General features: G+C 46.0%; 2 protein-coding genes across 2 annotated transcripts in view; one reads left to right on the top strand and one right to left on the bottom strand.

Annotated features, from left to right (window-relative positions):
- The window catches only part of snd1 (staphylococcal nuclease and tudor domain containing 1), a 271,331-nt gene that overhangs the window by 126,632 nt on the left and 127,732 nt on the right, over positions 1–16,967 (top strand). The gene's annotated exons all lie outside the window — the stretch shown is intronic.
- On the bottom strand, positions 811–6,147 carry lrrc4.1 (leucine rich repeat containing 4.1). The gene is made up of 2 exons (XM_049567170.1): positions 4,771–6,147; positions 811–4,652 (listed from the first exon to the last, which is right to left on the bottom strand). The coding sequence occupies exon 2, from the start codon at positions 4,357–4,359 to the stop codon at positions 1,495–1,497; it is 2,865 nt and encodes a 954-aa protein (XP_049423127.1). The 5' UTR covers positions 4,360–4,652; positions 4,771–6,147; the 3' UTR covers positions 811–1,494.

Below are 16,967 nucleotides of genomic sequence, written 5' to 3'. Positions count from 1 at the left end.
ATTGAAACTCTGCCCCCAGTTTTGTCATTAAGAGTAACAGGAGAAAGAAAGGCAACAACACTGCTCTGTCTTCAATCCCACATGCCGAGGTTTCCAAAAACAAACTGCCTCGCCTGTCTAATACATGCGTACTAACCACCGTGTGTGTTGTATGTTATCTTTCTTTGTTAGGCAGAGAACAGGGGGGCTATATTATGATTGAGAGAGGTGATATTGTTGAAGATGAAAAATGCACAGTTAACAGCGAGACCCTGAATGCATTTGTCACCATAAAAAGCCCCCATACTGATTGATGAAGGCACAACAGCTGGCAATGCAATGAAAAGTGAAATGAGGATCTGTATTTTTTGGCAAAAGTGCAAGACAGTCTTAACACCCAACAGTATTTCACCTTCATTTATCAGCCTTTTCACACATTATGTACATGATTCACAACACCAGTTTGTGATGTGGAAAAGGACATAGGTAACAGTCTGTTTGCATCGCTGAAAAGCATTATGTAATGAGAATATAAGTTCACATTAGATGTTACGATAGCACTGCTTCACACCATTTCTTCATCTTTTCACATCTCAAAGCGTTTGTAGAACTTAACAAGTTAGATTAAATACACGCTTTTGATCAGCCACACCTCGATGAAGCACCACAACACTCACTGGTGGTGTTAAATAGACACAGAACAAACTCTTGTGTTACATATAAAGAATGTAATAAAAGGAGGTGTTGAGAGATGTAGAAAAAAAAGAAAAACACCATCCACTTCTGCACCGTGATTCATTCTGCCTGAGTCATTCAGCACACGTAGGGTTAAAGTATAGCTGCAGCGTCTTACTGCAGTGTCTAAAGCATTTGGCTGATCGTTACAGTATACACCAGGAGAAGAACTGAAGGGGAAAAAAAACATCTCTCTCTAATACTTCCTTTTTTTCTTCCAAAAATCCTTTTTATTGCATTTATAACATTTGGCACAGTACAAATTCTTGGTGCTTTTACAAGATAAACCTGTAAAGATCGACACTGACCTTTTTTCGGTTTTTGTTAAAGAAAGTCTTCTCAGTATAAATATTTTTTTTTTCTTATCACTGCATTCTCTGTAGCATGGTGTAAAAATCACACAGAATGCCCCCTTTTTTAAAACAAGACTACCCTCATTTGTCAAAGTCAAGACAGCATCTTAAACAACTCATTGTTTTAAATAGAAGTTACAAGTTAGAAAATAGTTTCAATTTCTTTTTAATATATGTTTCTCTATCACCAGCCCATGGTAGTTTCAATTTGTCCATATATATATTTATTTATAAGCATGTACAACAAGAAATCATCAGTCTTTTTAAGTTTGCACTCTGTACAAAAAAGTAGTTCCTGTCCTTTTTTCGTTGTGCATTCTATTGCATGATTTTATGAGGAAATGATGAAGGTGGGGGCGAGGGACAGGGGTGGGTGGGAGCTAGGAACCTAGGGAAAGGAGTGGGAGCCTTTTGGAGGGGGGGCTTCTTAAATCTGAGTCTCCTGCACCTTCTCCTTGGTGTGAGTTTTTATGACAAAGGGCTCAGCCATTGCTGTGATGGTGCTGGGCAAGGTTCGAGGCAAAGAGTTCCCAACATTGTTCTCTGTCCATTTAGCCCCATGGCCAGTTGGTTTGTAGGTGTTATATTTGGGCTTTAGAGTGCTGTAGTCCACTTTGTGGGGGCTGTAGTCCACTTTGTGTGGACTGTAATCAAGTTTAGGTCTCTGAGTGTGTGGACTGAAGTCAGACTTGAAGGCGCTGTAATCCGCTTTGTGGGGGCTGAAGTCAGTCTTGAAGGCGCTGTAATCAGTTCCAGTCTTATGGGACGAGTAAGGGTCCTTGGGTTTGTAGGTACTGTCAGTTTTAGATCTCTGGGCATTGTAGTCCGTTTTGGGTTTAGGCTGAGTGCTGTAGTCAGGCTTATACGGGCTGTAATCAGGTTTAGGTCGTGGGTGAGTGCCAAAGTCTGGCTTGAATGGACTGTATTCAGCCTTGGGTTTATGCTGTGTGTTGTAGTCCGATCTTAATGGGCTGTAGTCGTGTTTAGATTTTGGTTGGGTGCTGTAATCTCGTTTGAATGGGCTGAGGTCAGTTTTCTGCCTAGGATGAGTGCCGTAATCTGGTTTGAACGGGCTGTAGTCTGATTTAGTTTTTGGGTGAGTGCCAAAGTCTGGTTTGAATGGGCTGTATTCTGCTTTAGGTTTGTGAGTACTGTAGTCCTGTCTAAATGGGCTGTAGTCAGGCTTTGGTCTATGAAGGCTAAAATCTGGTGTAGACTTGTGAGTACTGTAATCTGGGATGAATTTGTGGCTACTGAAGTCCATATTTGGCTTGTATGTGGTATACTCAGCCTTCGGCTTGTGAAGGGTGAAATCAGGCTGGGGTTTGTACTCGGCCTTGGGTTTGTGAAAGCTATAGTCAGTCTTGTGGCTGATAAAGTCCAGTTTGTGTATACTGTTATGGTCCCGGATTTCAGGCAACGTGAGAGCCGTCTCTTGAGCAGCAGATGCTGGTGGAGGAAGGTCCTCCTCATCCACCTGGATAATCTCCACAGTGCGTGCAGCTGCCACTGTGCTCCTTTGCTGGTGGCGCTTTCTCAGTTTGTAGAAGGCGATGAGCATGACAGCAGCCAGCAGTGTCACCGCTACAAAGCAGCCTATGATGATCTTAGTGGTCTTCATCACTTCATCCAAGCTAGGGCCAGACTTGCCTGGCTTGCCAGTGGCACCTTGGAGTCCTGGCGCCACTGATGTCTTTGCTGCACCCGATGGGCTGTCGGTGCTTTGCAGCAGCACAGTTGGCGTGGAGATGAAGACTGGCTGAAAGACTGAAGGAGAGGCAGTTGTAGTTGTTGTCCCCAGCCCTACTCCTCCGCCTCCAGCTACTCCAGCCCCTGCAGCAGCAGCTGTGGTGGTGGTTGTTTTAGGTTTGGGCATCTCAGTGGTCGGCCCCAAAACCTCCACAGTCACTGTGGTGAAGTAACTCAGGTTGGATGTATTAAGCTCAGCTGCGCTCACATTGAGGTAGGCCGAGGCATTTGAGTTCCCAGCTGCATTGGACACCATGCAGGTATAAGTGCCTGTGTCTACTGCCAGTACATTTGAGAAATTAAGGGTACCGTCATTGAGGACTGATATTCTTGGGTGATTAGAGGCATGTGTCAGGATAGTCCCATTGGGTAGGAGCCAGCGCACTGAAGACATTAGGGCTGTGCGGCAACGAAGGTCAGCTACTCGACCTGCTGAGATGTTCAAGTCCCTTGGTGCATCAGCAATGAATGGTGCAGAACACTGGACTGCAGCGCCCTCACCTCGGTCCACCTCCACCAGCTGCCGGCCCCTCATGCTGGCAGGTGAGTGACAGCGCCCACAACAAGTAGAGTTTGTAGGGATGTACTCCCTTAGCCAGCGTGCTAACCATACAGCCTCACAGCCACAGTTCCAAGGGTTATGGTGGAGATGGAGTTCCACCAGGTACCTGAGCGGGGAGAACAGATCATGTGGCACAGCGCTCAGATTATTATGGGCCAGGTTAAGCTCCACCAATGAAGATAGGTCGTCGAAAGCATTGCGCTCTATCACCGTGATTTGTGAGTTCATCACCCATAGCTTTTTCAGCGAGCGCATGCCTTTGAAGGAGCCTGGCTTTATCTCTGGGAAGTGATTTTCAGAGATCTCCAGCTCCTCCAGGCCCTTGAGGGGACTCAGGTTTGGCAAATCACCCCTTATGTTGCACATGCCCAGGTTGAGGTACTTGAGGTTTTGTAGGCCCTCAAAAGCTCCTTCTGAGATGTACTCCAGTTTCCGTAACTCTCCCAGGTCCAGTCGCATGAGGGAGGGCACCCGGTTGAAGGCGTAGGAAGGGATACTTTCGATGGGGTTGTTCCTCAGCCACAGTTCTCTTAGTTTAGACAGGTACTCAAAGGCCCCACTGGGCACCACTGTCAACCGGTTGTCAAACAGCTCCAGTGTGTTGAGGCTGGTGAGTCCATTAAACGCGCCCACCTCAATCTGCCGTATGGCATTGCGCCCAAGCTGGAGCACCTCAAGGTGGTGCAGGTGGCGGAAGGAGTCAGCCTGCACCGCCTCGATGGCGTTTTCCATTAGATTGAGGTGTCGCGTGTTGGCAGGAATGCCAGGGGGCACGCGGGTGAGGCCACGTCGGGTGCACACCACCTTCCCCTGCTGATTACTGCAGGAACACTGCGGTGGACAGCCCTGGGGTCCCTGAGACACCGCCGCCCCCGCCAAGGCCAGGGAGGCGCTGCTCCACGCTCGCGCCATCAGGAAGACTACACAGAGCAGGGCGGCTTTCCTGGCACGATGCACAGCTACCCGCCCCAGGAGACTCATGATGTGGCACGTTCATAATTCAGCATCATCTGGGGGGGAGGATGGGGGTGTTTGGGGGTGGTGTTTGGGGGCTTTGGGGATCAGGGGAAGTAGCTGGTTGGCTGGTAGTAGTATTAAGGGGACCAGAGCAAAGAAGTCAAGGGAACTGAAGAGGACAAGGGGAGAACGTGGGTTTTGGGTGTTTGCTAAGGGGGCAAGAGGGCTTGACCTATCTTCAATTAACCAATGCTTTTATTCCCATGAACTGTGTTCAGGGGCAGAAGCAGAAGGGAGGGTAGAGAGGGCTGGCTTTTCTGAAACGTGTGTATGAGAAGGACATGATGATAAATTAAGCAACCAAAAACTGTATTACAAGACAGAAGGGAGGGTTACAAATTGATGCAAAGAGGGGTTGAAACACTAGACACCTACCTCAAGTTATTATTACAGGTCCCTTGAACTGAGATATATAGTTTCCCTCCTGTTTGCAATCAGAAAGAGCTGTGGTATTCACATCAGATGTATGTATATCCCAAGAGCAGCAAAGAAAGCCTTTTTATATTTGCTCTGTCAAAACAGGTATCAATGCCAAAGAGCTTAACCAAGATGAGCCCTTTTGTAAATCCACACATCCAAAGAGAAAGGTTCGAAAGGCCCTTTTGTGAGTGTTTTTTTCCCTCCCTTTCCTTGTTGATTAGAAAAAAACAAAAAAGAAAAAAAAAAAAGATTGCAGATAGGAATCCAGTCAGGCTCCCAAAGCAGCAGTGCTCCCTTGCTCGCTTCTCGCTGTCGGCTCCTCTTCTCTTGCTTGTCCTTGGAATCCGACAGTTGATCCCCCTGCTAGACACCTTACCCAGGTCTCCATAGCACAGGCGACCACACAAACACACGCACAATTTTTTTTGCGCAACAAAAAGCCAAGGTAGAAAGGACGAAAAGAGGGGAGGTAGGTGGGAGTGGGATTGAAGAAGGTTGAATGAAAATTCCACAGTCCTTTCCAATGTTCTTTTGCCTTTTGTTTGCGATGGTTAGTAGGGGAGGTTGACAAACCGGGGGATAAAAAAAGAAAAGACCCCCTCCTTTCTGTATTCCTCTGTTCACTTTTTAGTGGTCAATCAGTTGGTCGGTTGGTCAGTCTGACAGCCCTCTCTCGCTCTCTTCCCCTTGCTCCCCCTCTCAATGTGGCGTCGTGTCCACTTGATTTTTCTTTCTTTTTTCTTTTTTTTTCTCTTCTTCTTCCAGGAGTGCTCGGCGGGGGTTGAAAAGACTAGGCGACATGCACTGCCTTCATTAGCTTCTTCCCCTTCTTAACTAGCCACACGCTCCAGCCTCGGCAGCCGCGGTGGCGACAGCAGCAGCAGCGATTGCAAACGCACACACACCATCCCCGCGAAGCACACAGCAGCAGTAGTGAGCACACACAGCAGCAGCTGCAGCCTGCCTCCCTTGCACTTCCCAATAATCCGTCAATTTCTTCAGAGGGGGAGTGGGGGTGGGGGATGGAAGGGGGTGCTGGGAGGAGTGGGGGTGTTGTAGCTGGGTTGATCGAGGTGGGTTAGAGGGAGGAGGGGTGGTGCGCAGTTTCTCCTTCCTCTCTCCGGCTTGTTTCTTTTTTCTTCTTGTTTTCCAGTTCTTTTTTCTCCCCCTCCTCTCCTCGTGGTGATCAGCACCCCCTCGCTAATGCAGCGTCCGACTAGGGAGAGGAGCAAGACAGGGAAGGCGAGTGCTGGGTGAGCGCGCGGCTTACAGGCGTGACGTTAACAGTAGCGTCGATGTGGAAAGGATCCGTTGTAGCAGCAAAAGAGAGAGCGTGCGCCGGCTTGGATATCGCTCTCTCTCTCTCTCTCTCTCTCTCTCTCTCTCTCTCTCTCTCTCTCTCTCTCTCTCTCTCTCTCTCTCTTTCAGTTTCTCATGCTCCCTCTCTTCCTCTCCCTCTCCCTGTCTCCCTCCTGCTCTCTGCAGTGTCCTAAGGTAGTTGGGTGAGCTCAAAGCACTCAGACCTTTTTAGAGATCTACCTCTTCAAAAACCAGTTTGCTCCTGCTGTCCTCCGCTCCCTTTTTAATGCTCACAATCTCTTGTTCTGTGGCTTTCTGGGGCTTTGTGTGGCTTAGGGGAATAGACGGACTGTCCAAGCAAAAGGCAGAGATGGACAGTGGCATCCCCACAGCAACCAGATTTTAACCCCCTCCTCCCCAGCAATAATCCAGCCATTCCAACGGGTCTGGCAAAGCTCCCCAGCATTGCTGTGGTGGCAACGGCGGGCAGATGGGACACCGTTTCTGTCACTCTTTGGCTTCCTCTCCTTCTCATGATGCCCGCTCTCTTTTTTTCCCCCTCCCTCTTTATCTTTGATTTTCTTTCACTTCACCTCCACTTGCTCTCTCACTCTTTACATTTTGTCCTTTAGTGGGGAATAGAGGAACATGAATGGACTGCTGACGCATCCTGCTCGGAGCAGTGCTTTGGTTTGATGCAGTGTGTTTTGTGCATTAACTCCCCCCCTCTCACCACCCGCTCCACCCTCACCCTTCCTCGCTGTCTTTCCTTCCCACTGCTCACTCTTCGTCCGTCACTGTGTCACTCTACTTCATCTCTGGCTGGCCTTTCTTTTTATGTACGATCCCCTACAAGTTGTCAGGACATTAAGAGCGATTTATGACATATCCATAATGATCTATCTCTTCACTAAAAGTTTAGATTGTAAGAATTTGATTAGATAGCTTTATTAGTGCCATAGATCAGACAGATGGACAGACACTTTGACTCACACCATGACAGGAAGCGTGTGCCTGTGATTTACAATCAAAGACAAAGTTTTCAGCTCTCTGTCTCCACCTTTTATTTTCATATGTGCTCTCCATCCCCCCTTTCATCATTTCTGCCTTTTCAGGTAGTTAGAGCACTCTAAACAGGCAGGCCTTAACCCTCAATTTGAGCACAAACTGTCGCTTCAGGAAGCACACAGCCATAAAGGTCATGTCGAGGAAGGCGAACAGGAGAAAACAAGACATGCTTTACCTTCCTGCCGCAGGAGAAGAGGCGAAACAAACGCACCCTACTGTCCCATCACCCGTTCTATCTCCCATGATTTGTACAAGCCTCATGTCCATTAAACTAGGAAGCAGTGTGGGTAATTGATGGATGGTAAAGCTAGCTGTGACAGTGCTGCTAGGTGTGTATGTATGTGTGTGTGTATTTGCGTCTGAGCTGGGGAGTAAGCGTGTGAAAGAGAGAGAGAAAGAGAGGGAGGAGAGAAAGCATGCCAACTAGAAAAGGTCACACTGCCTGTAGCGCAGTACGTTATTCCCACCGGCACAGGAGTATAGAGCCAACTCCTATATTATACACACACACATACACACACAGACTTTCTCCTTGACTTCACTGCGGTTGAATACGAATGGGCTTCAATGAAGCACATGTAACAGTGAGGTAGCAGCCACAGGAGTATGGGGGGGATTTTCCTTTCTTGAGACAGAAAGGCTATTTCCTTTCCTTTCCACAGGGATTCCCTAGCAGTGACCATGTGGAGGGTGATATCAGATCAGAGGTCTGCTGCACTGTTGCATCCTCACTGCATTCGCCGAGCAGGTTAAACCATGAGATAATGGCTTGTATTCAAAAAGGCATGCAAAAGGAGGTTATTATACAAATATAGGCCATGCGGCAAATGTGCGGCTCCAAACAACAGTTCATTGATCTGTTGTCCAGTTACGCCAGCTGCAAATGGAGGCTTGTGGTCCTCTGTGTGATTATTGATGGCAAAGTACAGTGCGGACACTAGCACTGCTAGTTCTGTTTGTGTGTCAGATGGCGCGCTGCTCTGTAGGTGTGGTGTGCCACCGTTTGATGAGCAAGTGACCCAGAATGCGTTCAGGTTGTGCTTTACCCACCCAGCACTGTGCATCCCAGACTACTATCTAACCAAAATCATCCAGTGACCCAGAACATGAGCAACGCTGCCAGGACAGCTCCCTCCTCTTGGCCCTCACCCTGTCTATTTCTCTCTTTCTCTGTCTTTTCTATTCTCACTCTATTTTTCTCTGTCAGCAGACGCTCTGCTTTCTCACTACTGATGGACCGTGGGTCATGGCCTGCCAAACTCTGTAATGCTCCACTGACCAAAAGTGGTCAACCCCTTGCTTTATAGTTTGATCCTGGCCCGGAATGGCCAGCACTGCTTGATGGTCAGCCAAACTCTGTGATCACGGCAAGGTTTTCTCAAGGTCTAGCATGTGTGTGAGTGAGTGTGTGTAGGTATGTGTGCAACTCGCATGGTGCTCCTGACATTGGCGAAGAGGTAAGCCAGAAAAGCCTTTGCCAGTCTAGTGTTTTGTTTTTTTTAATACCCGGATTCCAAGTCAAATCTGATTTGGAGGTTCAGTGTGATGATGAATTTATAAAACTGGCTAAATTGTTTAATTTTGGAGTATTTTTCAAAGTTTAGGTTATGTCAGTAAATACCAAGCAGCAACCTGCAGTACCTTGAATGGCCACTTGAGGCTGGCTCCAAAAGCAAGTCAATCCCCTTAGACCCCCAACGAGAAGATCTGTGTGGGTACATGAGACTCTAAAAAAGAGGGTGGATCATGGGGAGTACCACCAGTTGGTCCAGGAGCTTTGCCTCCATGATGGCTGTTTCCAGGTGTATTTTAGGAGGACTCGGGGGCAGTCTGACAACCTGCTGTCTATTGTCTGGCCGTATAGCTCTGGGTATCCAGCAACCTCTACCACCAGTTTCTCTTCCACAGGAGCTTTTTCAACTTGAGGAGTTCAGAGCACTCTGACAAAAATGCAGTGTGCTTAGAGCGCATAAACTTGATGCAAAAACAGTGAGCAAAATCAATCAATCTATCAAACTTTATTTATATAGCGCCTTTCATACATCAAAAATGCAACCCCAAAGCGCTTAATTCTCATGAAAAACAATTACAAAAATGCGCCTCCAAGGTGCCGAACTCAAGGCGTCAATTGGGAGTCCATAACTAAAAAAAGTTGCTGATGTTTCAGTGGCAACGTCCATTATTTTATACAGTCCATGATCTATATATTATCTTGACAAGAAGAGTGTTGTCAGGCCGTTCCTCTAGGACTCGATGACCAGTGATGGCCTGACGAGCTGTCACATATGTGGGACCTTCATGCTGTTATGCCAGCCCCCCTGTGTCCCTGCTGTGCGACCCAGTCCTCCCTGCTTCACCCAAGGCTCTATGGAGCCACCCCCTGCACCAGGCCAGGAGGGCAGTGGGTGCAGTTTGGGGCTACTGCGAGACCTACTTTGGTGTCCGCCAGTCAGGCAGCATGTTCGAGGGGTATATACAAACATTGCAGAACCCATCCCCTGGGGTGAGTGCCGGCGAATCTGGGCTGCGGCCAGTCACATGTAGGTCAGCAGCCTGTGTCTGTTTGCATGTGTGTGCGTGTCAGTGGTTCCATTCGGGTGAATGGCCTGCAGTACTGTATAGCAGCAATGACAATCGGAGTTTAGGAGCGCACAGGCGAATGATAGATCTAATGATAATGTCATTGCCTCTGCCATTGCCAGGATGAAGGATTTACAGTATGGGCCCTTGGGCAATCCACATATGGTTTTCTGTTTGTGTGTGAGACAGAGAGAGCTGTTTTCAAGGAGACAAGAGGCACACTATTTTTGGGCTTGTCTTGTGCTTTGAGAGCTATTACAAATTGTATGCATATGTGTATGCGTTTGTGTGTGTGTGTCTTTGTGATTGAGTGTGTCCTCAAAGCACCTAGTAATGTCCCAGTGGCCGATTGCATACCAGTACCCACCCTGGCACAATGTTATCTTAAACCAATTTTTCCTGGACACCATATTTACATGTATACACACACAGACACCCCAAACTCTACAGTGCTGACCTTGAGGTAAAGGACCTGCTACCGGACACTTTCCTTTCCCATTTTCATTTCAATTTCCAGGAATTAATTCTGCAAGAGATTATGTGTGACATGCACACACACACACGGACACAGACGCGCTGCTATCAGTGTCCCAGTAAAGGCTTTAAACTGCTTGGTAGGGATTTTTTTCGGTTTATCATTTTTCTCATCACACATTGGCACAAACACACGCAGACATGCACACACACATACACCAATCATATGCCAGTTTATCAAGAGATTATAATGGGCAATAGGGTATATTAGTGGCTTTCATACGCCCAGGTTGGATGAGTTGTTGTGTTTCATCCCGATAACCTGTTCAGTCTTGCTAGTCAGCTTTCACTGACCTTGCTTGGCCTCCTCTCAATACAGCATACAAATATTTACAACATTTTCAGTGTTCCCTACATTGTATGTCCTATGACATTTTCATTTAATTGATTTTAGTGGCACTTGTATTTAGAAACATCAATAGTAATTCCTCTGAACAGGTATCAGCCTATAAATGCAGAATCTCTAGGCAGAACGGTGGTGATTTACATTTGTAGCAGTAGCATTGACCGGCAGTCTTGGAACCCATCACCATTCGTCTGATGATTTCGCTTTAAATTAGCGTTTAGCTTTTAAACATGTATCTGCATTCATATCTGCATAATCAGTTTATAGACCCTTTTACTGTTAGTAAACAGTTTGGCGTTTTTTGGTGGGCGGGGCTTAGCTGGAGGCAAAACAATTATCCACGGACATTAGCTGGTGGCTTGTTTTAGACAATGGAGGAAGAAGATACGAGTGCTGCATTCAAAATACTCATTCCAAGTGGACCGTTCGGAAATTCAGAGCACTGTCGGAATTTACGGTTTGGTTATTCAGAGCACCACATTCTCTGAGTGTCAGAGCACACTCTTGGCACTCAGTGTGGGGAGACAGAGCAGCAGAGTACTGAGCAGAGTGAATGTGCGATTAACTCAATCATTCGTTAATTCATGTAGCGATACAACGCTCTGTTTCTTAGACCAACAGGGCTCTCATTTCAGTGTAGACCATCAGACTGAATTTACGAACGCACCACGTCAGGTCACTCACTCTGCGGGACTGTGTTACTCAAATAAGTGAACACTGACCAACAGGACCAGACTGGCCGACCCGTATGCTCTCACTCAGTGGATGGATGATGTCAAAGGAAGCTTTGTGTTTGATTACTAAGCCAATCTTACAAAGGAGGACGACACTTGAACAGTTTCCTCCAGTTTGTTTTGCTATCGAAGCTAACATTAGCTAATGGCTAAAAACTTAGCTTTACAGAGAAATCCAATATACCTCTAAGTACCTCCCCGATTTCTGATCAGATGGACATGATAACCCTTGATACACATAACGTTATTCATCCCTACAACAGTAAATACTACCTCTCTAACCTCATATGAAGTGTGCGCTGCACATGAGAGCGTTTTTGATAATCGCCCCCCTCCAGTCCTTTCGTCTTATCACATTTAAACATAGTTGTCTTTGTTTTTGTTGACGGGCAGTGGTGGCTGGTATGTGTTCAAATTTAAGGTTTCAGTCATGACAGCCCTGTGGCGGCGAGTCCTGTTTTGCCTCCAGCTAATGAAATCATGTAGCTTAAATGATTGGCGCACTGGAGAGGAAGTCCACTTGCTAATCCGGAACTCCTGATATCGGCTGTTGCCCCCAGAGGCTTCATCGTCATCAGACAGTAGCCGATTGGTTCTGAGATTGCTCAGACACTTAAACAATAAACACTGTTTAATATTAATGAGCTGTTTTGTTTTAATCCATATGTTTTGGTAATGAATTGCTTTCACTGATCCTTTGACTTCCCCTTATCCCTTTCCATATGTTTCTTATGTCTAGTTGTCCTTTTCAATCTTTTCTTAAACGCTTTTTGTCAGCTTGCCCCTTGCCCCCTTTCTTTCTTACTCCTGCTTCTTCTTTTTGCATTTCTGTTACTCTTCCTCCGCTGCCTTTGTTCTTGCCCTGTTTCTTTCTCCCTCTCATTTATCTTTCCATCTTTCTCTTTCTGCTCTTTCTTGCTGTGCTGCGTCCTTCTTCCTTCCCTTTCTTTCCCTTCCTTCCTCCCCCTGTCCTCCCCTCTGCCTTCGTGCCCTCACTTCCCCTTCTGTAAATTGCTACTTCTTACAGTGTTCCTCTGCTTTACTGTTTGCAGGCCAGTCTCAAGTTAATTGTGTTTGCTCATTCGGCATATGTTTTTTTTTGTGCGTGTGACAGAGTGTGTGCTCTCAAATGAGGGGCAATATCAGGTCATGGCAACTGAAGGCACACAGTAAAAGATGAGCGTTTTCTCTCCTCCTTTTTTTTTTTTGCTTTCATCCTGTGTTATTCAGTGTTTGAGCTCCGCTAGCAGCCTTTGTCTCCAGACTAATGGGCTTCATTATGTTGAGCTGTGTTCATACTGCCTGCCAGAGCAGGGATTAGCCCTAGCGCTGTGTTAGCTGGAAGCAGAAGAAAGATACAAGTAGGTTAGCACTGTTAACCCAATCAGCATGAGCCAAGATAGCTCGATAGGAGGAGATGCTTCATGCATATTTGGAAGAAGGAGTGTTTTTTCTTTGGCCTGTTAAATTTACAGCACTGTGAACCCTGCTTTCTCCAATTACTGCTACTTTTAAGTGGGATTTCTTAATTAAAAACACTGTATGTGTGGCGAATGTGTGAGCCTTATATTTTTCTCACTATATGCTAATGCTCCCTGTGTCTTGCCCCGGCCACGTCATTGGTCAGCTGGTCTCATTAGGATTCATGGAGCATCCCTGTATGTGCGTTCATCACAACGTTGCCTTGCCAACTGCCAGGCCGTAGGAAATGGATGTCTCTTTCTCTGAGCAATGTGAAGGTAAAAACATAGTAATTCACCACTGAGGGAGCAGCTAAATCTTCCCGACTTTTAGCTCCTCTGGAGCAAAGGTGTCGTCTTCATTCAGGTCCTCCCCCTCCCTCTTCCGCTTTTTACTTTTATGTGTCCTTGGCAAAACAAAATTCCTAACTAGTGAGCTGTTACTCTGCAACATTACTTGTGACATTTGTTCCATGTTGGGCTTTTGGATTACTTCTACTTCTCTCTGCTCACTAAATTGTTTTCAACAAATAAAATTGGACTGGAAACACTGATCTATTGTGTATACTAACAAATGCTCTGTCTTGTTTTGCCTTGATACTGGTATGATTGTCTAGCTTTTTGCGTTGCCTTTATACGGTGACAAGTGTGAACAGTCTGCTGCTAGAGGTAATTGGATCAAACACTACAAAAAGCTCTTAGTTTGCTTGTAAAACTACATATCTCCCCAGATATTAACATGAAATCTGAACTTGTGGATCTGGTCTGGGGCCCTACACAGGTCAGGTATGCATAGGGATGTTTCTAGGACTAGCATGGACCTCTGTAGGGGATCCTCCTCTGCCACTTCTTTAATAAACAAGCTCTGTTTTGATGCTTTTTATGGACTTTTTTTTACCTTCTTTAGATTCAAAACCTGAAAAAATCCCCAGTGTGAATCAGTTTATTTTCTTGGTGATTTTAGCAGGCCACCAGAAACCCTGTCGCAGGCCAACTGTAAGTTGAGTATCACTGTTGCAGGCAATCATAAGCTACAATGCCAGGGGTAGTGAAGTGACTTCACCACCTCCCAGATCTTTTGTTATACTCAAAGCGGCCACTTTCTTCTCTCTCCCACTATGATGCCCTGACCTTCAAATATCCTCCTCCCTAAATTCACAGCGACAATTACCTTCTTTACAGCGTTATTTCTGTGAAGCTGTTAATCCCAGAATCTCCATCAAGCTTCATGTAGGGGAGGATTAGCCATACCGAGGCCTGTTACTGCACAGACCGAGGGGTGGGGGGTGGGGGGTAATGAAACAGCTTTTCATCTTTTCAAATCCACCTGTCCACGCCCAGATTACGGCAGCGCCGTCCAGCAGATCGGGATTCTCTGCGCGCGCGCCAATAATCTTTGTGTTTCAACTTCCCATGTTTGTGTTTTTTCTAAGCCTATCCGTCTATCTTGCCGCGTATTTTGCCTCGTGCCAGATATCTTTGTAAGGACACCACACAGTATTGCGGACTGCTTTCCAATGACTTTCCAATGTTAGAAAGCAGACGGGAGGTAGGGAGTGAGCAGAGGGTTTTTCTAATATGCTTCCAATTTGGATTTCATTACTGATAGTTGCCCGTCTACCTTATCTGTGTTCAAATGAACTATCTGCTCTCCAATGTGAGCATAATATTGAGAAACACACACTCGTCAAGTATACTTTAGGAGCTGTGAAAGATCATTGTTGTGAATGTGTGAACATTTTACTTGTATATGATGCAGAGAAGGGGTGGGCATTTGTCTGTGTGTGTGTGTGTGTGTGCGCGCGCAGGAGATGCATTTTGTGTCTATTCTCTAATACAACTATTCACCTCCCAGCCAGTTATTTTTCCTGTGTAATATCCGCTGTCTCTCTGCCTCCATCATTTCCCATACTGGGGGATTTGAGAAGCCAAGCTAAGTGTGTCTAATCTATGAGCGCAGCCAGCACAGCGTCAAATGTTTGGTGCCGATGTACCTGCAGCCTCCAACAATACAACACTTCAGCGGCTGTCCACCCAAGCAGGTAGGAGACAATGTAGGCAAGAGGGAGGGCTGAAGGTTGTGAGAGAAAAAGTATACGTTTGGCTTGAAGGAATGAGAAAAGTAGGATGGAAATGGAATATGGGTCAAAGGAAAAGTACAGCCCCCCCCCAACTCTAGGCTCCGTGACCTTGCTTAAATGTGTTTTCCGTAGCAGTGCAATCAGGGATATCGTAGGCTGCGGCTGGGGGCCAGCAGGGTCCCGGCTATGAAAGGGGGGGGGGGGAGAGAAGCAGCAGGCAGCACTTTCTAAATTGAAGTCAATAACACAGCAGTCCATTCTGTCAGAGCCAGTCCTCCCACACAGTCCGCTTACAGTCACTAAGGAGAGCTGAGGGCTGGATGTCGATTGAGTTCTCCAAAGTACCACTACGCATGGCAACATGTGTTTGCGTGGGTGACCGCACATGAGGGGGAATGGTGAAGGGAGGCGTGGCATCAGTGCTGTACACATCATAAACCTGAGTTTAAAAAAAAACTGACTATAATTGGTATTCTCTTTGTCACATGTATTTGTGTTTAACTCTACAAGAATTGAATATTAAGTAGTAGAAGCGATCTAAAATGAAAAATAAATGCCCTGAGCCTGCGACATGAAAGTGCTTTTATTCTACATCTAGCTGTTGTGTGAAATCTTGCTAATGCAGGCATATCTGAGACACACATGCACACACAGTCTTATTTTGCCTTTAATCCCTTTTTGCATGTGAGCACTTCTACATAGCTTTAGGGATTTAAACCGGTATGGTTGGCCAGCCCTGAGCAGCAGTAGGAAAGGAAATTAGTGACTGGTAGAGGGTAGACATCCGGCTGACATGAGTACGCCTGTGTGTTGATGCATGTGCGGTAAGCTTACATACTTTGTATTCGAATCTGATGACGACTGTGTAATGGTTACTGGCACATCCGCACAGCATGGACCAGGCGTGATTTGTTTGGGAGCTAGCACTTTTTCGCTCACTTTTGCTGAGCCGAACGCTAAAAAAAAAAAAAAAAAAAAAAGCCAATCGGCTGCAGTTTTGATACTCAGTGTTCCCAGTAGTGTTCAGACGTGTGTGTGTGTGTGTTGTGCTGTTCACAGGAAAAATGTAATTTTGTGATAAAATCCCATTTACACTTGAGATGCCGAGATGGTAGGATTTTAAGCGCCTGTATTTAAATGCCACTTTTTGGTATTTGTGGGAGAGAATAACTCTATTAGCAGAAGATTCGTAACTCTCATGCACTATCCCCAATGTCACATTACTTCTGCTCTCACGTCTGTATCTGTGGAAAAGAGCTGCACACACTGTCACATATGTTCGTACTCCGATACAAGTCTGGTTTCATAATGCAGTGAAATGTTTACTTTCTACATGATACCAAGGGAATAGGCTAAATGAAGCGTGAAGCTCTTCTTCATCCACAGGGGTCTTTAAGTTTTTAAACATACAAAGAGAATTTCCATTACATTTCCTTAACACATTAGAAGCTGTCATCTTTACATCTAGTAGCTACAGTAAGTGCTTTCCATATCATTTATCTACGTTATCTCTATTGTTATTCTGTCATCGTTAGCTTGTAGATGTTTTATAGAACCACGCTGCACGCTGCCTACTAATCCTCCTACTGGTGCTCTCTCTCAGTTCTCTGTCTGATCTCTTACTGATGGCAACAGTCGAGGTCACTCGTATTGTAGTTGGATGGACAGTGTTTATTTCCCAAAGCAGGCATTGATTTCACTTTCATTTTCCTGTTACTCAGTGCATGATATCCTGCTGAAAATTATCATTCTGACTCGAAGCCAGTCGCAGTATTTCAGTGGCTCATTTTGCCATATTTCATTATAAATGACCGCGCAATAACAAACGGTAAGGGAACCAAATTAAGGGGCAGTACTGAAGTGATTATTTCAAATGGTGCTTTGTATATGCAGCAAGTACCTCTGTGACATCTCTCGCTACTGGTTGTAAGGCAGGGGTGTCAAACTTGTTTCAGCTCATGGGCCACAAACAGCCCAATTTGATCTCAAGTGGGACGAACCAGTAAAATCTCTGCATAATAACCTTTTCATAATTTCCCACAAAAGTGCA

This window comes from Epinephelus fuscoguttatus, linkage group LG22 (assembly GCF_011397635.1).
Source record: "Epinephelus fuscoguttatus linkage group LG22, E.fuscoguttatus.final_Chr_v1".
Classification (NCBI taxonomy): Eukaryota; Metazoa; Chordata; class Actinopteri; order Perciformes; family Serranidae; genus Epinephelus; species Epinephelus fuscoguttatus.
The sequence above is the reverse complement of the archived record's forward strand: the minus strand, read 5'-3'. Positions and strand labels throughout refer to the sequence as shown.